At 41.2% G+C, this 24,210-nt stretch overlaps 3 protein-coding genes across 3 annotated transcripts; 2 read left to right on the top strand and 1 right to left on the bottom strand.

The window, feature by feature from the left end:
* Nucleotides 1-3,461: 3,461 nt before the first annotated feature.
* Nucleotides 3,462-10,913, top strand: LOC139646253 (cyclin-Y; the record flags this gene model as incomplete). The annotated part of the gene is made up of 3 exons (XM_071522221.1): nucleotides 3,462-3,628; nucleotides 5,814-5,976; nucleotides 7,380-10,913. Coding segments are annotated over 3 exons (447 nt in total), but the record flags the coding sequence as incomplete, so codon positions are not given.
* A 1,206-nt stretch (nucleotides 10,914-12,119) lies between these two features.
* LOC139646251 (sodium- and chloride-dependent GABA transporter 2-like) lies at nucleotides 12,120-20,894 on the bottom strand. The gene is made up of 15 exons (XM_071522220.1): nucleotides 20,875-20,894; nucleotides 17,766-17,911; nucleotides 17,416-17,550; nucleotides 17,150-17,290; nucleotides 16,966-17,053; nucleotides 15,815-15,947; nucleotides 15,570-15,704; nucleotides 15,135-15,238; nucleotides 14,789-14,913; nucleotides 14,597-14,709; nucleotides 14,296-14,433; nucleotides 13,966-14,068; nucleotides 13,654-13,754; nucleotides 13,364-13,534; nucleotides 12,120-12,137 (listed from the first exon to the last, which is right to left on the bottom strand). The coding sequence occupies exons 1-15, from the start codon at nucleotides 20,892-20,894 to the stop codon at nucleotides 12,120-12,122; spliced, it is 1,671 nt and encodes a 556-aa protein (XP_071378321.1).
* A 557-nt stretch (nucleotides 20,895-21,451) lies between these two features.
* Nucleotides 21,452-23,684, top strand: gjd4 (gap junction protein delta 4). Its single transcript, XM_071522215.1, has 2 exons — nucleotides 21,452-21,515; nucleotides 22,498-23,684. The coding sequence occupies exons 1-2, from the start codon at nucleotides 21,452-21,454 to the stop codon at nucleotides 23,682-23,684; spliced, it is 1,251 nt and encodes a 416-aa protein (XP_071378316.1).
* Nucleotides 23,685-24,210: the final 526 nt, after the last annotated feature.

Here is a 24,210-nt window from a genome sequence, read left to right as displayed (position 1 = left end):
TATAAAGGTTTAAATAGATATAGCTATTGTAGAGGTTCCACTTGCTGGTTCACTACTGCTGCTGCACTTTTGCTCTACCCGCAAAAGACTGTATGGATTCTGTATGATCCCAGCATTTAAAAGTAAGCTTTCTACTGGTTAGTAGTTTAACTACTAAACTACGAATTGGTGTCAGATGATATTCACTCTCATACAGAGATTGGTGGTCAAACTGATTCTCCAATTCAATTAATGTGAGAAAACCATCATCTGTTAATCACCAAGCAGTGTGTTGCATTGGCTTCCCTTTGCTAGTAGTACTAAATGTGACATTCTGTTGTCTATCAGTGCAAGATTTCATTTCATTTATTTATTTGCAAACAAAAAAGAAAAACACAGTGGGAAAAAAATGAAAAGATACTGTGCTATTTAATTAGTTAGACCCTTATTAAAATATTCAGTGATTGGGATCAGCTCAGAAAAGCCAAATTAGAGCATCCCTGCCTGGTTTTGGAGACAGAATTAGCTGATTCCTGGGCTCCAAAGGTTCATGTTAATGTTGAGCTCCACGGAAAGCAATTTCTTTGTCTATGACCGAACCCTGTCCGTGACACTAGCCTCCATGACAAAGATTTCCAAGAGAGCATGAAATAATGACACACAGCACATTAAAATTCAGTCATTCGGGTTTAATCGGGTTGCATTAGGCCAGTGTTTGCCAAACATGTTGGCTCTGGCTTCTTTGTTGTGCTTGTTTGTATAGTTTTCTCCCTATGCTATTGCATTCATATCGCCCAGCATGCATTCTGTCTCTCATTTCACGCAGGCCTATTTTGAATGTTTCTCCTGCCTGCTCCCAGATGAGTGTATATGTGGGGTCTGTTGGCAGGCTTTGGGCCACAACAGTGATAGGTTGGCATTGCCTGCAGGCACAAAGCCCAACCCAGCACGACTCGTCCAATTAGCCACCTGAGCTGTGCAAGTGGGCAAGTCAAACCAGGCTTCAAAAGGCGATGAAAGACTATTCCCACCTTTTTTTCTCCTCTCTTTCTCACAATCCCACTCCCCTCTCCTCTCTGCATAGCTATCTCTGTTTGTCCAAACCACATGCTACTATTATCATCCATTAGTTTACTTTCCGAGAGTTTATAGCTGTAAGACCCTTCTCTTAGCCCCTTTGCTGAGGTGAACATGTAGGCTTCAATGTAAACTATCGTTATGAAACATATTGATAGAAACCAATGTTTACATTACAAATAAATGATTAAAAAATACGATGCCTTCAGAATAACATTTATTTTTTAACAAACATACTGCTCGGATCAGTGCTCTGACATGATTATAATTTTGACCCCAGGCAATTAGCCTAGCCCACATCGGAATCACGGTTATGGGCATATACTCCACTGACCTTTTGTTGTGGTTCAACACATGAACACAACCTGTACATTGAAAAGTTGGGGTAACGTGACATGGCATAAACACAGAGGTATTTACTTCTATTGCGCATGTAAACAGCTTAATCGAATTGTTGTCATAATCAGAGCAAGAGGAAATAAGAGCAATAGTCACATTATTTGTTATTAGTTGTTAAAAGTGTTTTTAGTTTCTGTCTTTGTGCATGTGCAGAGTTATGTTCATCTATTTTGTGGACTGTTCAGACAATTTGCACATAAATTTGCATGTATTTACATATTTGTGCCTATGTGTACATTTTATGCACTGTTTTGAAGTTTTCTTGTTAGTGCCCCTTTTTGCATGCTTTGTCAGACTTGTCATCTGGGCTGACAAAACTTGGAGTTTTCTAAATGGTCGATTGACTAAATATACACACTCATTTTTTTTCTCTCTTCGTCACTTCTGAACAGACAGATTGTTGTGTTTTTGTCTGCATTTTGTAGATTGTTGTTCTATCCTGTTTTTGATTAATTAATTCAAGGTTTTAAGCTACACGGTCTGAATTCAGATTGCTGTTGAGTCTGCTAGTGCATTGAGAGAACTAAGCAAAAATGTAATATTTATTAAATATTTATTAAAACAAAAGAAAAACTAAACTAAAACTACCCAAACCACACTAAACTAACTAAAACTAAACTGAAATTGAAATAAAAATTGAAAACTATATAAAAATAAAAGCTAATGAAAAATCCCAAACTGTAATAACCCTGGGAAGAATCGGTTTATGTAGCTGTAATGTAAAGTGTTATCGTATAAACTTACTCATCACAGAGAGAGGCTACTCAACATTTTGCTGCTGAAGGCAAGAAATGCGTTGTATTAGTTGCCGGAGGGTGCCGTGGGAGATATAAGCTTTTATGTGAAAACTATGAAGTATGAGTTCCATTAGCGAGCCAGACACATTCAGTGGTCTCCGCACTGCAAACCACCACAGCTCCCATGTCGGACGAGGGCTATAAAACCTAATAGAACACATTCTCCCTGGCAAATAACAAAATGATGATCAATGGATACGAAAAAAAAAAGCTTCTATACAAGCATGTCGACTCACAAGTAACAGGTGCCTGCGGGCTCAATGTGCTTTTGTGATCTATAGAAACTGGGAATTGGGTTTCTGGCTGCTGAAAGAGAGAGAGAGAGAGGGAGAGACACGGAGGGTTTCGATCGACATGGATATTTTATGAGCGAGCTCCAGGGAAGCTGCATTTCATCAGGTTCTGACATCATGTTATTGTGGTTTTTACCTTGAGGAGGAGTAGGCGGTAGACTGCAAAGCACTTAGCAGCAAACCAACTCGCCAAATTAATCTAGGCAGGGAGAGCAACAGCTAATTAATCACAGAGAAAAAGGATTTGGGTATGAATTGCTAATTACCTAGTGAATTGATAATACATTAACCTCTTAAATATTGACATGATTTATATTATTTTTGAGGTTTTTTTAACTGTACATTCTAGTGAAACTGGAAATTGTCATCAACTGAAAATAATGTTCTATATAAAAACTGTTAAACACTAAACCTTTGAGGTCAGCCTCTTTGCTGTTCCTCCGCCATGTTTAAATGAAAAGGTGTGATGTCCAATATTAGATTGATGTACATACTACACATGTGTGATAAGAATATATGTGGCCTTCATCTGACCCAGTGTGTACGGTATGTCACTGTGTTAAACTGCACTCATGGCCTTGTGCCCGCGTCTCATCTCTTTCTAATTTAGTTACAGGGATTTGTGATATTGTTGTCATAATATTGTGTTCATATTACGGGAAGAAAAGGCAGAATCCAAATGTTGTATCGTGTCTACTTTATAACTGTGGCATATGAAAAAATACTTCGCGCTCAAACTCATGAAATTGCATGTAGCAGTATTTTGTATGCCCCCTTTTATTTTTTTCAAAAATGGCCCCTCACTACATTTGACCCTTTGGAAAATCCATCCCAATGATGTGTTATACTGTGTATGTCCCAAGTTGTGGAAATTATTTTCTGAGATATTTACATGTGACATGCCTCTTTGTTCAAGGTGTATCTGGAGAGGCTCCTGACATATGCTGAGATCGACATCTGCCCTGCCAACTGGAAGCGCATCGTCCTGGGCGCCATCCTCCTGGCATCTAAAGTCTGGGACGACCAGGCGGTCTGGAACGTCGACTACTGCCAGATCCTCAAGGATATTACAGTGGAGGACATGTGAGTTGCTGGATACACACACACAAGACATTGAATTTCATTGATAGACAGGCAGTTGAAAATGCACACAAACACAAATGGACACACTCAGATAACAGATGAAGTAGAAGTAGAATAAGAAGACCGCCATTCACTCCCATTCAGTGCTAAGGAATCAGGGCCATTCTGCTGCGAATAGCCTTGGTTTGTGGGGTCAGCCCTAGTTCAAGAGGTGTTGAGAGATGCATGTGTATGGATGCATGTGTAGGGACCTCTCCTCTGCCCCCTTAACCTGGCACCCTTGACTGGGATTTGGCTCCTGTTTCTGATGATCTACAATTGGACCACTGTCCTTTTGAGTGATTTTTAGTGATTAGCCTATGTAGTGAATTTTGACTTATGTACATTTTTGTATATTTTTTGTCTTTTATTTTTATTTTTTTCATGAAGTTATTTGCTTGGCCAGGTCTCTCTTGAAAAAGAGATTCTTAATCTCAATTGCCCCACCTGGTTAAATTAAAGCTGCACTAGGCAACTTTGAACATTGCTTTGAACATTTTGTAGATGGGTGTATTTTACATAAAAATCTTGCCTAGTGTAGCTTTAAGGTTAAACAAACAGTTCAAGTTGGAGCAAAGGAGAACTCTATAGCAGTAGATTGGATTGGGAGGTGTTCAGGTGGCACAGTGTGTGAGACTTTAAGATTGGACCATGTTGTGTTATTGTGGACATGGCTATGAGTAATGCTTGAGTACAGCACTTAAGACAGGGTAGGAAGCATCTCGAGCATGAGGCCTCGCCATGCTGTCCCATATGCCACATCCGTCACAAATCCACAGGAATCTCGGCTGGATTATTCTGAGGTGGAACACGATTCCTTAGACGTGTTGCCACTGCTGCGACCTCTGACCCACAGCGCATTCACCCTCATTTTCTGCTCCGGTGGCTGTATATGGGCTGAGATCACATTCACACAGTCGTGACAGCAACCCGCCTGCCTTGGAAGCTCTCCAATGAGAGGAGCATCCAGCATGCGGTTATTCTCTGCTCCTGTATGGCTGGTTTACCGGACAGTGGCTCAGTATTTGACCAGAGATTTCCACTGAAGATCAATTTCAGTCTCCTAAATCCCTACTCAGGCAACTAGCCTGGGCTTGCTGTGTTCCCCTTTCTGCCCACAGTAGATACAGAGCACTGTTCATCCACATAGGCCTGACTGTAAAATAACTGCAGGGAAGTCTGGGAAGAGGAGAGATAAAGAGAAGTAGATGAGAGATAGTAAGATGAGTGGAATGGTGAGATGAGAAGGAACCAGCGTTATTAGGCAGAATTTGGCTCCAGTGCCGTCTAAATTTAGCTAGTTTGTTGCTGCACGCCTAAGAAAATGTGTGGCTGGAGAACAAAGACTAGGAAGAAGAGATGGCTGGTAACAATACTAACTTATGTCAAAATGATTTGGTCATGACTCAAGTGAAAGGGATGAAAGAGTGAGGCAGTGCATGACAATACTGGGCAATGCTTGACAACAGTATTTATCAGGACGTGGGTTTAATATTCTTATAATGCTATGGGTTGTGTTGGCTAGATATCAGTATGAGCAAAGGTTTAAATTTGGTGGGTGTACTGGGGATTTAGCTAGTGCATGTGTGTTGGTGCCATACACGTGAATATAACTCCCACTGTCTCTGTGAGGTGATGGAAGTGAATTTGCCAGAATGGTCTCATGTGGACTAACACTCTCTTTCTCTCTCAGCTCTCTTTCTGTCTTCCTCTGTCTCTCTGTACAGGATTTCTTTGTAGATGGAAATTAGATTGTTTGACTAATTTTAGTCTCAACTAGGTCTGGTTTCTAGCCAAATATAATTTTTTTAGCTTGTCAGAGCTGAAGCTCAGCCTGACCTCCTCAGGCAGGATCCTCCTGGCCATTCCCAAGTCTCAGCTATAGACTAAGGCTAATCAGGCCTTTGCCATCTGGGCCCATAGGCTTTAGAGCACCCTGCCTGAGGAGCATAGACAGGCATCTTTTAAATCACCTGAAAACACATTTTTACAGACAGGCTTTGATGTAGGTTGTTTTATCCTTAATTATTCTTATTGTATTTGGCTTGTTCATCTTGGTTTCTAAAACAAAAGTGCCCTATAAATGCTGCCTCACTTCCCCACTCACCGATCGTCTATCTCCCTCGGTCTCTCTGTGCTGTCAAAGGAATGAGCTGGAGCGTCAGTTTTTGGAGCTGCTGCAGTTCAACATCAACGTGCCGTCCAGCGTCTACGCCAAGTACTACTTTGACCTGCGCTCCCTGGCCGAGGCCAACAACCTCAGCTTCCCCCTGGAGCCGCTCAGCAGGGACAAGGCCCAGAAACTAGAGGTAACTGCACACACACCACAGAAATGCACATGCAAACATACACACTGGAGATGAATGAGTAGCACACACAAATAAACATTTGGGGGAATCAGGTCACCCAAAAGCACATATTATATGCTTTTGCTTTTATTAATCAAGGTTTGTCACTCTCTGCTCACTGATATAGCACTGAATGCTGTGTTGCATTAAAATGTTTAGTCATATACCATCAGTGCAAACTATATAGTTAGCAATGAACTTCTTTTAAAGGTCAGTCATTTCAAGGCAGACTGTGAAAGTAGACTCTCAGAAGGTGTCCTAGCTGTTTCATTAAATACCAATACGGTTTAATGTGGCTTGAGGATGGGCAATGCAGTGAACAGAGGCCAGCCTGATAATTAGCCTGCGCTCTCAGTATTCGACAGTGCTACTGCTCAAGCACACACACACACACACACACACACACGCACACACACACACAAAGCACACACACACACGCACACACACACACACACACACACAAAGCACACACATAAAACACACACTTGGTGTTCTCTGATGGGTGAAAGACAGGGGATGTAGGGCCATGTTGCTGTGTAATTAACTTTACTGCCACAATGGTCTCTCTCCCTCCTCTCCCTCTCTCTCTCCCTCTCTCTCTCTCTCTCTCTCTTCCTATCCCTCTGCCTTACTGCTGGGCAATTATTGTTAACCTCAGCAGTAGTGATGTTTGCAGAAGTTTCATTGCCCTATTTTCTCTGTCAAAGACACAGTGATACTCTAGCTAATCCACCAGACTATATCAAAGTTGCAAAATTTATACTAGTGCTGCATGGAGTAATGGTACTGAGAAAGTACCACAGTACCTGATTTAAGAAACATTAGCTGTAGTGGAGTATTCACAGAGCCAGTATTCTCTTTTGCAGGGTTTTTGTCATATTTACTGTTGTCAGAATGCATAAAAGTTTCACTCACGAACATAAAACTTGTTTAGGTACACATACATAAGCCTTATATTTTACAAGATAATCATGTTCCAGATGATTTAATATTATTGTGCACTATTCATCATTCTTATAGCTGTGCTGCTTTTCTAGCAAGTGAGAGTGGAGGAAGCTGAGTGGCAACAAAATAAATAATAAATAAAATAATAGTAATAAAATCTTGGTGCAGTTATTTGAATGGCATTGTTCTCACCTGCCCAAGCAAACAAACTAAAGAAGTAAACCAGTTAGAATAACCCACTCCAAACAATGCTTGGTGTGAACGTACCTTAACTCCAAATTGTGGTACCGTGTCAACACTACCTACATACTGTACATATACATGGATGCATCTCAACCGATCACTGTAATTAAAACAAATGGTAGCAATGGTAGCTTTCATGATCCCCATCTTATTTCTGTCGTGCTATGACCTTTCAGGCCATCTCAAGGTTGTGTGACGACAAATACAAGGACTTGAGGAAAGCAGCCAAGAAGCGGTCGGTGAGCGCGGACAACCTGGCGGTGGTGCGGTGGGCTCCGGCCATCATTTCCTAACATCGGCCGCCGGCGGGGCGAAGGAGAGGAATGGATAGTCCTGTCAGACATATTTCTGCCTGGTAAGGGGGCAAACCATGGGGGCAGCAGTCCTGTGGATCAGTGCGTCTGTCTGCCCTAAAGAAACAGGCATACACACACACACACATACACACACACACATACACACACGCAATCTGGCACTTTTACGAGTGTTATTGCACCCCCTCTGGTTGCTGTACATACAAGAAGTCCCACTGGTTGCCTGCACTGAACCAAACTGAGCTGAACTGAACTGAGCTGAACCAAACTGAACTGGGCGAGTGAAAGTTGACTGCAGAAGAAGCCAAACAAATGGAAATAACATTGGCGAAAGGAGAGAGTGTGTAAAGGTGGGAAAAGAGGAGATCGCTTAACGTGAAATAACAACCCATGACATCGACAACCGCATTCCAAACGGCCCTCTGAGGCTCGACCGGCTCGTACGGTTAATTGAGAAACATTCTTCTGATCACTGGTTGGCTTTGTACATTCCTTTCATTTTAATCCTCTGGCTCAGTCAGTTTCTTAGCTGAAGCACAAGAAGATGTTTTTTGTTTGTTTTTTTGGACACAGGTAACGGGCAAGTCTAAATTTGAGATGTTCTCAATTTGTTGGCCTTTGTATTTCAGCGTTTTGTTGATGTGTTTCTGTTCATGTGCGTTCCCATCCACCAGAGCGTCACATCTTGGAAAAAGGACAGCAGAGCATGTGTTTTACAAAGGAAAGAACATTCCAGTGTTACTTCAATGTACAGCTTATGATCGCATTGATAAATTTCCCTCCCTGACAAAATATCACATTGAATACATTTCAGTCTTTATTATGGTTCATTTATATTTTAGCCATTTAGCCGAAGCGCCAATCGAACCTGTGACCTTTCAGTTACAGAACGTCTGTTTAACGCCTTGGCCTCCCTGCCACTATTCGGATACAGCAACTCGCTGAAAGCAATATTCGTGCACTGCTTTATTGTTTTCCGATCAAATACGATGAAGCGTGCAATGGGATTATTGTATGTGGGAGGAAAGTGATTCCATGACAAGGGTCCACTAGGCGCAGTCAGATGTGAGACACACTGTAGAGGTTGTTGTATTTTGTCCACTGCCATTGTCCTGACCTGTGGTGCCTGTAATAAGCTAGTGTAACACAATTAACTTCTTTCCCTTTTGTACTGGAGGAGTAGAACAAATAATTATGAAGTATTTTTTTTTCCTTTCTTTAACATTTTTTTTTTATAGTTCTTCCAGCTTACAAAGAAACAGCACAAGTGAAATAATGAAAATCAGAAAAACGAAGCCACTAAGCATGATTCTTCAGGGTTGTGTTTTTTTGTTGTTGTTGTTCCGGAGAGGACCTAAATGAATGAAAAGCGTTATGTGATGATTCAAAGACTGCGTACAAAAAGATAGATTGTATAGATTTTGCAAAATTGTCTGTACAGTGTAAATACAGCACCAGTGTGCAGAGTCTGTAGGCTGAGGTCGCACTGTAAAAAACAGAATGAGAATTATGTTAGAATATTTATATTGGATCAGTATTTACTGTAGGTGAGAGGGATGGTAAGTATGTTTGATTCCTTGTTCCTATGACAAATCAAGTAAAGAGGAAGCTGAAGTATTGAAAATCTGATTTAGATGGGAGACACCACTTAAAAGAATATATTTTTTTCAATGTTTTCTTGTTACAATGTTTTCGCACTGCAAAAAATGCCAAGATTTTTAGCAAACAAGTGTCACATTTATGGTATATAGACAATTCAAGCTTATTTTAAGATGTTTTTTAGAAAAACTATTTTATATGTTTGTGCTTTAAGAGATGCCACTTGTTTCTGACATTAACTGGAAATAAGTGAAACTGTCATAAACACTTAACTGTTTTTCTTGAAGACATCAGTTGATTTAAGTTATTTTTTCTTGAAATTTCTTGAAACTAGAGTAAGATATATACAGGTATGTAGTGAAGGGTAAACCCACTTAAACTCATTGAATTTACCATGGTGTACATCATAGTAAGTGCTGTCAAACTGATGCAAGTTGTATGAGGACTGCATCTTTTACGGGAGAAAGCATAAATTCACGCTTTTAAAATCGTGCTGATTTTTGTTTGTATAAGTAGTTGTTTGCTTTATGATGATCAACAACTGGATGTTCTAGTTTACCAACCTTTTTATTTATCACTACATCACTGGATATACAGTATACTGAATGCTTCAGATATCCTGAAATTAGCTGGAAATGTCTGAATACAACACAAAAACACTTACTAAGATTGCCATTTTTTGCAATGCGTTTTTCTTCACAATGCAACGGTCAGATAAAAGGCTCAAAATTCAAACGTGACGTCAGCGACCGCTTTGTCACCACAGTGTAGTTCTGACATTCAAACTTCCTTATTTTTTGCATTTCAACCGTGATTTCCATGTCTGTGATTTAAGTTTTGTTGTTGTTGGTCAAGTTACTAGAGAATCAGTCAATCAAGTTTGCGCGGTTTCCAAACTTGACCAATAGTGTCGATATGAAAGAAGGGACAGAACTGTACCAAAGTAATCAAGTAATGAAGGACGATCCTGTTTCATGTGCTGCTCCGGTCAGCCAGCCCCCCTTGCACATGAAGTATTTGAAAAGGTGTCGGGACTCGGAAAGAGAACTGCTCTTTTGCATGGTGCTGTGAGTGAGTGGGGAAAAAAGTGCAAAATGTGTCTTTAGGAAAGTAACGTTACAGGAGTCGCTATTGTGAGTTCAGCTGTTAGAGGTATTCAAAGATTGTGTATCCTATTTATTGTATGTGTGTGTGTGCATACAGTCCAGTCTGGTGTTTCTAAACCCAGAAGTAAGCGTGCATGCCCTATGGTAAACTATGGTGAAACCAATGGTGACCTATGGTAAATCCTGAGGTGAAACCTACGGAGAAACCCCACAGCAAACACCTTGGGCCTGTGGCGTCTTGTCGGCTGGTTACTGGGTGTGTCATAGCCTTGTGCACTGAACTCTACCTCTGCATAGAGTTTTTACTTTTTACTTTTGTCTCAATTTCTCTTCCTCTCTCTTCTATGACAGTTTTTGGGATTTTACAAATTCAGCTTCGATCTCGACGATTTCCTGTGCTAACGTCAGACAACTGCTGTAGCTGTGACCTCTTTTTTTCTTTTTCATTGATTGACATTTTCAAGGACTTGTACTGTATTCTGTTGTTATTGTTGTTGTCGTTGTCTACTTCCTATATTTCCTTTGCAGTGAGTCGGTCATTTGTTCCTGTTCTCAGTTTGCCAAACTCAGATCTCTCTCTGCTCTTTCTCTCTTTCTCTCTCTGTATGTTTTTAACTATGATTTAAACAACTGCTCCCAATTCTTCTCTTCTGAAGCAATGTTTAGAAAAACCTGCGCAACAATTAAACTTTTAAACCTTGCAATAAACCAAGTGTATGTGTTTCTCATTCGGTTCCAGAATACCATCATTCAATTTTGGTTTTCCTCAGAACAAACCGATACCAAGATATTTGTTTTATCCCCTAATGCTCTCAATTAATTGTTTTTAAATTGACTATGATGCTTCAACATGAACCTCCATTCAAACACATTCAGATATCAAAGCATCATTCACGGTGTTTATGAGTGCTTTCCACTCTGTATCACAATATGTTGAACTGTATTGTAGACCTGATATGGCTTAGCGGCCTTTCTTCTCCCAGAAAGAACCATTTAAATGGCTTAGAGCGAGTGGTAACATAGAGATTACACTCTGCCATATTGTCACTGAGGGACACATTTAATCCCCCGTATTAGCCCAGATTTGCATTTCAATTGCTGCTCTGGTAATTGCTGCACGAGTCAATTCCCTGCAATGACTTTTCTCGTGGAAGCGCTGCTGTGAGCTTCAGAGCAGCCGATTGCCACACGTCCTTTATGTTCCCTTTTCAAACATGCAAACTTCACATACACACTTGCAGCCATGCAAACTCACACCCAAGCTTAAACACACACACACAACACATGTCTTTGACACCAAATCTCATGTTTACCGCCACAGCAATTCAGACAAGAAAGGTTCTGTGTTAGACTACACATGGAACTTATGTATTGGTTGGGGAATAATAGGTAGACACAGCGCTAGGAACATAGGGAAGATCTGCTTCTTTCTCTGGGCCTTCCACTGTGCTATGCTAGGCACGTTGGATGAAAAAGAATACACCAAGTTTTTGGGAGATTGGCCCCTTGGTGTATGTTGACGTACACTGATGAGAGCACAGACCCCAAAATCATCCATGTGTCCCCACTAGATCATTGGTTCTGGTGGTCCATGCTAACACTTTAGCATGCACTATGTGGAGTGATAGTAAGCAACTAGAATTATTTAAAAAAGAAGAAAATGAGAACCCGCAGCAGCTCTAAATGGTAACTAATCTTAAATATGTGGTTAAGTGTGTGTAAGAGATTAACATTTACACTAAATAAGCTAGAACAATAAGCTTCACCTTACTCAGGACAATTTACTGTATCTAGCAATTGGAACACAACAGGAGGACAACAGTAATGCTACTTTCTCTCAATTGACGTTTGTGTCTTGAGCCTATGCACTGATAAATTTGTTTTTCATAGCATCATATTACTGCATGTTGATGTCCTGAAAATACCACGAGACCAGATACTATAAAATTACATTAACAAATATTTCTGACTAAACTAGTATAAAATGTATTTTACATGTGGTTTAGTAATTCAATGTAATTCTCTCCCATCCTCTCTTTCTGTTTCTCTTTCTCAGAGGAGATGAGTTTGAAATGGATCCTATGGGTAAGCTCTGACATGGTAATGCTTTGGGTTTGAATGGATAGATGAATAAATCATTGTCTTTCAACATAGCAGGTGCCTCAGGCTTATTCAGTAAATTATTTCCAGACAGGTTGTTGTCATACGCCTTGCTAGAAAACTTTATCTATAAGGAAGTCACAAAACCTTCCATACAAGAGAAGTTGGCAATTCAAATATTGGTTTGGTCAAGATTTTTATTAGTCTGACCCAAGGTGGATCCCCTCCCATTTACAGTCACATGTCGACACAGCTAAAAACACACACACAAGCAGGAGGAAAAGGACATTGTTTACAGCAGGCCAAAAATAGAAGAAAGAAAAATGAGCACCACCGTATAAATTATGGTAAAAACTATAAATTAGTATTGTTATTGGTACTGAGGAGCTCCATCAACAATTTGGCTGGGATAATATCCCTGTACATAAACTGAAGTTTGGTTTTTGTTTTGCATCAACTCCTAAGCTTTTAGAGATCTGTTTTATGTATGCAAAATATCAAGATTATTTTAAAAAGTTTGCAACAAACTATATTGATATGACTTATGCCTTTAAGAGTGAACAGATTCGTCCATAATTCCTTGATGGGCTTAATTCAGATATCAAAGTGATGAAAATGTTGGTGATCCCTTAAGATTCTAACACTACAGTATTGTATAGAAAAAATCCTTCACATTCCATATATCTTACAACATTTCTTCATGTCTCGAGGGGTTTTCTGTGGTCCTCTGCTGATGAGATGGATCATGAGCAGAGCGGCAAACGATGGAAAGATGCTGATAGAGAGAAAGTAGTGAAGAGGAAAATCAGATTCTCAGACGAATGCCTGTCTTCGTGTCCTATGATGTCATTTGTTCTAGCCTTATCAAGAACAAGAAGGAGCGAATATGGAAACACTGTGCCACCAGTCTGGTATTCCACTACACGAATTAATAGGCTCCTTTGTTGCATTGATAAATATGGTCTATGTAGGTTCCTAGTCAGAAGATAAACTTTGGTCTGAACCTGGGGAAAACAAGATATAACAGGTGTGTTTTCTGACCTGTTTCAGGCTGCCTGTGCCAGCACAGATCATATAGATCCCCCACACCGGCACCATGACAATACAGGAGAGTGTTAAGGTCCAGCCCAGAGCGTAAGCCCAGTCTGGGTAAACGTACCAACGGTTAAACCTGAGAGGCCTGTGGTCCACCAGGTAGAAGATAAAGCAACCCTGGGGAGGTGTGGAGGGAATTCTGCGTTAATAATTAACATATACTGTATATGCTGTGTATGCTTGGTATAGGACTGTGTAGGTTCTGTGTTCTGGATCCACAGTGTTCTCTGACTTACCAGCGATAGTAACGGAGTGAGGAAACACCAGCACAGTTTGAAAAAAACACAAGGTTGCTGTCCAGTCATTTGCTTGATTACGTCATAAAACTGATCCACTCCTAGACAGTCAAAAATGCATCCCAGCATAAGTAAAAATATAGAAGAATGCAGGATAGCATTATTGAGTTGTTTTTTTTTCATAAAATCCTGATGTGATATACCTGGCGTAACTGACAGATGCTGGTAAATGGGAGTGGCTTGCTTTTGGTATAAAAATGTAATGAATTTCCCTTTTGGCACCGAGTACAACATTTGATAAATAAAACTCACCAAATATCCAGCCTATGACAAGGCACTCAAACACAGCCATGAAGAGCACACCTGCTCCACTGCAGGCATAGTAATCTATGAGCTGGAAAACATAGATTCCTCCCTGAAAAAGAAGACATGATTATGCCATCTATTATCGCATTTCTTGTAACTTTTATGGAAGAGGATTAGGGCCCATGTCAAAAATGTATGTGAATTGTAAGAATAAAGTCATAATTCTGAGATAAAAGTCAAATTTCTGAGAATAGAAGTCAGAATTGTCAGATCTCAGAACTCAAATTTTTCACATGTGGCCCTAATCCTCTTCTGCAAACTTTGACAGCAGCTTACCTCTGTGATGAAAGTAAGCTGGAAAGGGAAGCAGACGAGACAGAAGATGAGGACGAAGAGTTCCCTCCTCCGTGCTTTGTGCAGCAGCATCGGGAACAGATCAGTCACTGTGGTTATTATTGACTCCATCATCACAAACTGATGAGGAGAAAGGTACAAGGGGGGAGACGTTGCATCACAAATCAAGACATTTAATATTGTGATGCATTAGTAAGCTACAGCTGATGAAGCTAAGGAGATGTGAGGCAGTCATTAATCTTATCGCTGGGTAAGAGGAGGCTTGGATGTCATGAGGTCATACCTCTGAGTCCACGCCCAATAGCAGGACCATGAAGAAAAAGCAAAAAGTCCAGAAGTGAGGTATTGGCATCATTGCCACTGCCTGGGGATAAGCAATGAAAGCCAAACCAGGACCTGGAATACAAAGACAGACATTGATGCTTGAGCGCTTCTCAGGTAAAACACTGAGAGGAGTTTCCGTTCTGAAGCGTACCTGATTCAGCCACCGCGTTAATAGGAACGCCCTGCTTCTCAGCCATGAACCCGATCACAGAGAAGATTGCGAAACCAGACACAAAGCTGGTGGCGCTGTTTAGCAGGCACAGCCAAATGCAATCCCTGCAGAGAACATGCTGTAGGTTTGGCTAATTTCTCACACTGTATCAAAGAGAGCTCCGGTGTAAGATATTAACAAAATTATAAAGACAGAACTTAAATATATGCAAAATGTATGAAAGGTTTTCAACAGCAAATCACTTCCACACCTTTAAAAACATTCAATATGCATGCTTAATTTTGTTTTGAACCTATATCAGTATAGATGCCATGTTTCGACTCACTTGTAGCTGTTGTATTTATGTTGATTGAAGCTCCCTAAAACAATAGTTTGCCCTGATCCAATGCTGTATGAGAGGAATATCTGAGTGCCGGCCTCCATCCATACCTAGACAGAGATATATGAGGGGAAATATATGCAGGTGTGCCTCTGAGCTCAACTTACTGGCCAAACATTTGCCACTGCACTAGGAAAGAGTTACAGGACTGTCAGTTATGATGGATGGAAAGCAGGTCGTACATCGTTTTTTGAATCACTCAAATTCTGATATTTTACAAGGAATCATTTTTTAATAATTTTCAATCAATTTTACCTGTAAAAATTGTGACACAAACTTAGCATGTGAGAGAACAAAAGTAGTAATATAACTGCAATTAATAACTGATTAATTCTCTAAAATTTCAATTAAATTTAGGTGACGTGTTTGAGAATGCATCACCTGTGGGTCGGCCAGTCGGTCCGGGTCTGGAACCAAATAGTAGTGAATCCCTTTCCAAGCTCCTGGTAGAGTTAGTCCTCTAATTAATAAAACCAAGAGCATGACATAGGGGAAGGTGGCTGTAAAGTAGACCACCTAAAACAGAACATAGCATGTCTTACAATGGTAAATGTTGGAGGTGAATTTTTTTGCATTCCAGTACACTGAGTTGCACAGTATGTGTGTTTATGTAGTGAAGCTCTAACCTTTCCTGTTGACTTGACCCCCTTCCAGATACTGAAGTAACAGAGAGCAGAACAGGCAATGAGGCACAACATCAGCTCCCACCTCACACTGCCCACTTCTTCAATGCCCCCGGAAATGGCCAGGACTCGTCGCCTCATTGGGAGATAAAAAATAAATCACATTTCCAGGCATATGCAACATTTGATAATGTCCTTTTTCCTCTAATGTTCAATGACCCTTCTGTTCAGGAGTAAAGAATAGTCAGTACATTGCTATGATGCTCCCAAAGAGTTACTTTTACTCCATTGATCAACATTGTGATGAAGGAGGATCCTCTATTCAAACCCATTCAACTTGCATGCAGAGCTAACGGTGATCATAATCTGTGATTGTGGATCGTCCATCCCAGTCACATTCCCATATGATATAAACACTAGATAAGAACTAGTTTGTGGTTGGCTGATACCAATACTGAAGCTGTCAATAGCTGATATTTTGTACTGATATTCAATATCTTTACATTTAAAACTCACAAAGATTCAGTGTTTGTCCCAGAAATGGATTCTTTGCAGTGCAGAAAAGCCTCTGAGGCACCATTGAAACTCTATATTTCTCCACTGAAACCCATACTAATTAAATTATTTTAGGTGGGTCAGCAGCTTTAAAGGAATACACCGAGATATGGGGAGATTGGCCCGATGTATGACTGTGCTTTCTATGTTCTCATCACTTGACAGGTAAGTTGACCATCAGGCCAATCTCCCAAAAACTTGGTGTATTCCTTTAAAGAAAGGTAAGGCAAACTGAAACTGTCGAGTAAAATCTTCCCACACCACAGTGAGAATGATTTCTCTGGTCAGCCATCTGAAATAAAAATGACAATCATTAAAATAATTCAAAAGCTGTGATTGGGGAGAAATCTCTTTCATATCAGAGGTGGACAACACTGACTGGTCAATATCCAATTTTTAATAAAAGGCCAGTATGATATCAGCCTGATTTATATTTGCAAACCTTTATATCGGTTTAACTATCCCCAGCGTGATGGTACACTAAAATAGCATCTTGGCAAACTGACTTCAGTTGAGATCAGTTATGCTTATTTGAAAGTTTATTTTTACTAAGAAAAGTAACACATGGTGTTATACAGGTGTTACAGGTCTATACTTACTCCCAGAACTCAGTGGCAGCAGAGCTAGAGTTAGGCCCATAGGTCCAGTTGGCTGACTGATTTAGTGAGGTGAAGTCAATGCAGCTCTCTGATTGGTGGAAAGCAGATGATTTTCAGTGTTATAGTTATTCTTCTTTGAAAATCAAATAGATGGATTCGAGGGGTCAAATTCATATTAAGATACCTGTGTTCCAGGTGTGTCCACAGCTCGCCCAGGGCAGCTGAGAGCTAAAAGAGAACACCAGGTAGAACAGAGCCCAAGCCAGGATGGTAAGGTAACTAAGGGTGCCATAACACAGGATCAGAAGCTCAGCGTATCCAATTCCTGTAGAAAAGGTACTGAAGTCACTCAGACTAAAACCACACATTCATCATCAGTGCAAGTTATCTTGTTGGATTTTTTATTTTTTTTTTATTTGCCACGGTGAAGTAACCACTGTACATCCTCACCCTGTGCCAAGGGACAGATTTTCCTCCAGCAGGTGACGATGCCCTGCTGAGTGAACTGACCAATCATAGTCTCCAGCAGGAACAGAGGAATCCCACAAACCACCACAAACAAAAGATATGGAACCAGGAAGGCACCTGAATGAATTAGAAAGTAAAAACAATGGCCATTTAATGAAAAAAAAACATATATGAATGATACGCAATAAATGAAAACACACATATAGATATGGACAAACACACTGAGGGGAGATTGCAAACTTCCTCAAAGGAAATTTGTGGCTGAACTAAGGATACACAGCTCTACACAGGCTTATTTGAACATTAATTTTATTTTTGCTAGAGAGACTCACCTCCGCCATTCTTGTAACAAAGATAGGGGAATCTCCATATGTTCCCCAGGCCAACAATACTCCCAGCAGAAGCTAGAAGGAACTCTGCTTTTGAACCCCACTGATCTCTCTCTACTCCGGTCATCTTGTATGAAATCACACTCACTCTTTATCTTACTGGCCTCGCCTTATTTATCTTATTTGCTGTCTAGCGGGGCATCGTCTCCAGTTATATGACATGAGGATGTAAAAAACACAACCTCTTCAGATTTGAATACATTTGCACCCTGTGTGATTGGGGGGGGGGGCATTTTTACATATCATGTCGGAGTGTTTTTGGGAACAAATAACAAAATGTCTCTCTGAAACACTTGGTTTAGAGATCGACTGCTCCCCAGAATGTATGCTCTTGAATGATGATTCCGGGCAGAATTTTAACCATACTCAAAGACAGCTGTGGCTATCAGCATGCACTGTTGCTAAAAAGATGTTGGCGGTTAGGTGGCAACCACCGCACACTCTTTCTATTTATCAGTGGAATCACTCTTTAATAGAGATTTTATCTATGGAGCTCTCTGTTGCTAGGATGAATGGGGCAGGCCAGGTTATGCTCGAGGCTAGGAAGGAGGCACTCAATGCAGCTAGAACCATGATATAATTTTTTACTTTTATTTTGTTTCCTTATTCATTTTGCAACGTACTGTTAGGAAATATCCTGCATGTATGGTGGAATTTAGAGAAAGACCCATGGGGATGGGGTAGGTCAGGGTTAAGGAGCAATCAAAGGTGCAGGTGTATGCTTTCTGTTACTTTTCTGTATCTTCTACTGTCTTAGTTATAATGGCATGGCTTTATTGTGACTAAAACTTAGCTTAAGTTATGAATTTATTACAGGGAAAAAAAAAGTATATATTTTATTTGCTTTTTTATTTCCTGTTTTATTTATTTACCTGTCTATCAATGCCCTGGTATACCTATATGTTACGTTACTGACAGAGGTTACTTGTTGATGTACACCTGCAAACCTTGTGGAAAATAAAATAAAAAATAAAAACAAATTGGTCACAAAAAGATTTGAATACATTTTACATTTTATTTCATTTTACTATATTTCACTCTTAATGTGAAAGCAACTAGGCTGCCACAGACTGAGCGAACCCTGCAGAGTCCCTCTGAGTGAGGGAGATGGATGATTTATTAGTGAAGCGATATGAATATGTGTTAAGATATGTTTAGAAATTCCAATGTGCTGCATTTCTCCAGAGTATGCCATATACCAGGTCACTGCAAAAATAAATATTAAATAAGGGATACAAAATATTTAATGCCACACAGCTGTGGCTCCTAAGAAAACCCTAACAAATGGACAGAAATGACTGCTAAAGAAGTATTTCAACAAGGACTTAGACACAAGGATTTAGTGGGGCAAGTACAGCTGGGTCATGGAGGCTTTGGCGAAAGCAAACCTGTACAGAACAAAGCAACGCAATTAAAATAGAGGAAGCTGGTAGGTAAATACAGTATATCACCAGGAAAATGTGGCACATCACCCCTAAATCATCAACTGCAAACCTCAAGCAGCAGTGAGGTGAAGAACCCACATGTCCCCTGTACTATACACACTGCTGGAGTCCCTGCCAGCAGAGTGTTGAGAGTAAGCCGAAAGACATGAACTATTCTGAGCTATTCTGAGAGAAAAAAAAACATAGTCTCTGCATAAATTAACTTCCTACGTAAAGGTGAACGAGTCAAAAAAAGTTTAATATGTTTTTTAGGGGAATCTATGGGACTGGGAAATCAGAAAAAAAGTGATTAGACATCGACCAGTAATCACAGTCCACCAGAGATAGTTGGCTTCAGCTTAAGACCTGACCTGGTACTTTGGTCCAACACTCAGCAGTCTGATCACTTTGGTTGGTTTGGTTTCAAGTGATATCAAAAGATATATATTGTATTGTATTGTATTGTGTTGTATTGTTGCTAATTTCTTCATTTCACTGTTTCATTTGCTTTGCTTTCATAAAAAGTCAATAAACATTTCCATTTTTTTCTATTGTCATACTATGTGCAAGGTATAACTTTACCCTTCTTTACCTTAGAACATTCCCAAGCATTTAAATATGGATTGTCCCTTCCCGTTATCATTTGTAACCAGTTTAACAAGTTTTTGTTCATAATTTGCAAATTTTCTCCACTGAGAATTTGCAAAAGATTTGTTCCTATAAAATAAAATGAGATACAATCTAAATACATGGCACACATTTCATAACAGCCACATGCCTTAAACTACTGTACAACTAGAGATAGCTAAAAGGTTTTCTGGCAGACAATTTGACAATTCGGTCTCATTTTCCTCTTGTTTGCATCCTCCCCTGGTTAGCTGATACCATTTTATGACAGGTATTTTACTGTTTATTTTGTAAGATGCAAACCAACTTTATACTAAGTGCCAATCCAGGCATTGTTGCATTCTTCGATGAGAGCATGTAAAAATGCCCGACACAGACATGCAGACAAGTTACGGATAGAGTAGAGATCAATTGACCCTCTTTGATATTATGAAAAAGGATTAAGTTGATTTTGTCCAAATAAACACAGTTTCAGGAAAACATACAAAATAACATAACAGAACTAAAATTGTTTGAAGTGTCTAGACTGTTATCAGATCTGTAACCACATAACGTATTGCTCAATAATTTTATCTTGATGGAAATTGGTCTTTTAGATGCTAATAATACCAAGGCATCTGAAATGCATTTGCATTATGAGCACACATTGCACACATTTAAATTCATTCAATTTTATTTAAGTTCCATTTGAGTCATTCATAAATGATAATACTTCATTTAAGTTAGAATTACTCAAAGCCTAGACCAAAACATTTTTTGAGCTTAATATACTGTAGTTTGAGGGTTTCTTGACCATGACAAAAGTTCTGTTATTCAGATTTATCATGAAAAACACATCCACATGAAATATAGGTCCTTATCAATCATAAGCCATTATCAATTGTAGGAGAATGCACAATTTATAACCAACAGGAAATGTACGGTCTGCATCATGTTATGATGATTTATCATAGTAAACCCTTGTATTTTTATCAGGGCTTGTATAGGTGGTAGGGGGTCACATATGGAGCTGGCTGGACATGCTTGCCATTGTGCTTGAGAACTTAATACAGCAATCTAGAATGAGTAATCCAGGAGGCTTGTTATTCTCCTGTAAGGACAACCACCAGCACCAAAATATCTCTGCAATGCCAGGATGGCGACGTGCCTTTGGAAGTGGGTTAAGAATAGACCCACAATGGGGCTCGCTCCCGTCTTCTGTTGTCTGAGGACAGAGCAGTTGTCTGCAGGGGGACAGAGGACGAGGTAAGACGGAGGATTCACAGTTTTCCTCCCACTCTCTCAGAGACTTGGGGAGACTCGGATGGATCAGAGTGGATTTTCCCCGCCGGGACCCGGCAGATACTCCTCCTAGGATTGGATGGGAGTTTCAGGCTGCCGTTGGAAACTTTCTGTCTGTCCACCTGGAGGTGATTGTGTTGCTGGAGGCCAGTGTGTCCCTCGGTAGGAAGGGTGGAGGAGGAAAGAGGAGAAGGGCTTAGGGTAGCGAGTGAGGTGCTGGTTCAAGGGTTTAGCCTGGGGCCTGGAACTGGACGACCGGGGGGGGGGGGGATTTGGAGGGCCTCGAGCGCAGCAGCCATGGGGGGACCAAGTGCCTCCGAGGTCATCTTCATCTCCGTCAATCACAGCATCACTTTAATGGGTGAGTTGACTTCACTAATAACAGAGATGAACTGGATTCTGACGACTGTAAATAGAACATATTTAATGAGCAAGCAGTCAGCCCCTTTACTTGCATCTCAACCTTATTTGAATCAGATGTGATTTTCAACCCTGTTTCAATGCATGTCAAGTAGCACTGCTCTCATTAAAATAACAATAAAATGGTGGTATGGCATTACTGTTGCACCTGACAGGAGCTCATAAAATAGTGCAGAGGAATGCTTTTGTTTTTTCAGTGAATCTATAAAGCTCAAGGTGAAATCTCAGACAAACAGAGTGTTGGCCGATTGCTAGAGCCTTGAGTTCTCTGTATAATCATTTGAACCGATTTGTCTGTCAGAAAGAGCTACACAAAACAGCCTTCCCATGTTCCTGTCAAACTTGATTGTTGCAGTAGTTTAATCTTACAGTGAACATAACCAGAAATAATTGCTTTGAAGTAACGATTCGCAACCTTTTCATTCAAATAAATGTCTGTTTTGCTGCTATGACCAATTGATATAAGACAATAGTGATTCTCAACCTATATCCAGTTCATGAAAACTTTACATTTGCTCTTCTAAACACCCGCTATCTGGTAGGTCCGCATGGGAAGTGATGCATTTTCCAGCAGCAGTAACAGCAGTTTGTTGGGAATGAACAGAAGAAGAACTGTGTAGTTAGCATGAGCAGTGATAGCCACCATGGCTGAACAGACAAAGAAAAGAGCGCCACCTACAGAAACTCAAACTTCATCAACAGAAAATCCAAGGAAAAAGACGTCACAGGACTGGACACGCTGTTTGATTGACAGGTGATCTCTGGGAAGAACAGTGCAGAAACACCACAGCAATGAGGCAAAATATGAGACAAAATATAAAAAATGAGGATCTTGCAGATTACCACTTAAACAACATTAACAACAGAAAAAGGGTGTCATTGTTTATCCAGTGCATTTTAAATCCTCTCTGCCTGTTTTTCAGGGAAGGTGTGGCTGATTGTGATGATCTTCCTCCGTATCCTGATCCTCCTGTTCGCTGGCTACCCCCTCTACCAGGACGAGCAAGAGCGATTTGTGTGTAACACCATTCAGCCTGGCTGTGCTAATGTGTGCTATGACCTATTCGCACCCGTCTCTCTGTTCCGCTTCTGGCTGGTACAGCTCGTCACCGTATCTCTCCCCTACATCATCTTTGTCATCTTCGTGGTCCATAAGGTCTCGAATGGCCTCACGGTCGACCCGGACGCCTCAGGTCACATCAAAGCCTCCGTGCTGTACAAGATCCACCAGGAGTCGTTCAGGAAGACGTCCATAAACAAGATGGCTCTCGAGGCCCAGAGCTTCACGGGAGCCTATATCCTCCATCTTGTGTTCAGGATATTGCTGGAGGCAGGGTTCGGGGCAGCCCACTACTATCTGTTTGGTTTCTACATCCCCAGGAGGTTCCTGTGCCAGCATCCACCCTGCACCACCCAGGTGGACTGCTACATCTCCAGGCCAACTGAGAAGACGGTGATGCTCAACTTCATGCTGGGTGCCGGAGCTCTGTCTCTTTTCCTAAACGCGCTGGATTTCATCTGCGCCATCAAGCGCTCGGTGCGGCAGAAGAGCAAGAGGAAGATGATGGTGCAGAAGATGTATGAGGAGGAGCGGTATTACCTTTCGGCCGGCGGGGCCAACCGCGGGATAGACCCGAACGTCCCGCTGGTCCATCAGGATCTAGAGGTAGAAGCCGGTCACACGGGGAGCTTCCGGAAGAGGCGGTGCAGCAAGGGGTCGAGTGGAGGAGTGGAGTCCTCTCTCCCTCGTTCTCCAGTCCCTCTGGCTCCAGGGCCTCTAGGCTCTAACACCAATGGGAACAACGGCTACTCCGCAGCCCAGGAGGAGACTCCAGAGGCAGACGGCAGCGAGGTAGCTCTCTGCCCCCCGGAGCCCATGGGGACACCCAGGTCCATCCGTGTTAGTAAGCGCAGTCGACTCAAACCGCCGCCCCCTCCCAGACGGGACCTTGGATTGCCCCCTGGGGCATCAGTGGGGCCCGTCGCAGATGTTTCCACAGCAACAGTCTGTACGAGGAGGGTGGGTCAGTACACGCTGGTGGAGTTGACCAGCGGTGCAGAGCTACAGACCAACGATGAAGGGCAGGAGAAAAGATCCGAGTGGGTGTGACTGAAAGGGCTGGATCACTTTATTTCCTGGTTGTTTTGGAACATGAGAATGGGGAGATGAGGTGGGGGAGGAATAGGAGAAAGAGAGAGATACCCTGAGGCTTATACAGTGGCAACAACTGTTGGAGTTGATACACTGCCATGCTCTCTAGCTCATTCCACTACGCAGGCTGCACTGTCACTTGAGGAGTCTCGAAACCGAACGGATTCGCTAGACTCCTTGTCGGACCCATGAGGCATAAATATATCATTATGCCATCAGAACACATTGCGGTAGAGGAGTGCACATTATTGTGGCCCGATGACGCAAAGTGAAAAGAATCCAGTCACAAATGCTCACTGCTCTTAACAAAACAAGTCAGGAACAACAGGACACTAGCCTTATCTCAAGCGTCCTTGGACAAACCTCAACCTTGAGAAAATCTAAAAGAGTTCGGCCCACCTGTTTCTTCCCTTGTTAGCTTTACCCCCGCCTCCCCCGCCTCACTGTCCATAAACAAAGGCAGGCCTTGACCTGTCCCACATAT

This window comes from Centroberyx affinis, unplaced genomic scaffold (assembly GCF_046629955.1).
Source record: "Centroberyx affinis isolate AG114_WGS23_722 - 3 ecotype Tasmania unplaced genomic scaffold, CSIRO-AGI_Caff_v1 ptg000967l_1, whole genome shotgun sequence".
Lineage (NCBI taxonomy): Eukaryota > Metazoa > Chordata > Actinopteri > Beryciformes > Berycidae > Centroberyx > Centroberyx affinis.
Note: the sequence above shows the minus strand (reverse complement) of the source record. Positions and strands in the feature narration are given on the sequence as shown.

Excerpts from the sequence above, each read along its gene's own strand:
- gjd4 (XM_071522215.1), top strand. The coding sequence starts at position 21,452 with ATGGGGGGACCAAGTGCCTCCGAGGTCATCTTCATCTCCGTCAATCAC. Across the intron at positions 21,516-22,497 it reads TCACAGCATCACTTTAATGG|GGAAGGTGTGGCTGATTGTG; the intron begins GTGAGTTGACTT and ends CCTGTTTTTCAG.
- LOC139646251 (XM_071522220.1), bottom strand. The coding sequence starts at position 20,894 with ATGTCCAGCCAGCTCCATAT. Across the intron at positions 15,948-16,965 it reads GCTGCCACTGAGTTCTGGGA|GCGACGAGTCCTGGCCATTT; the intron begins GTAAGTATAGAC and ends TCTCCCAATGAG. Across the intron at positions 14,434-14,596 it reads TATTGGGCGTGGACTCAGAG|TTTGTGATGATGGAGTCAAT; the intron begins GTATGACCTCAT and ends TCTCCTCATCAG.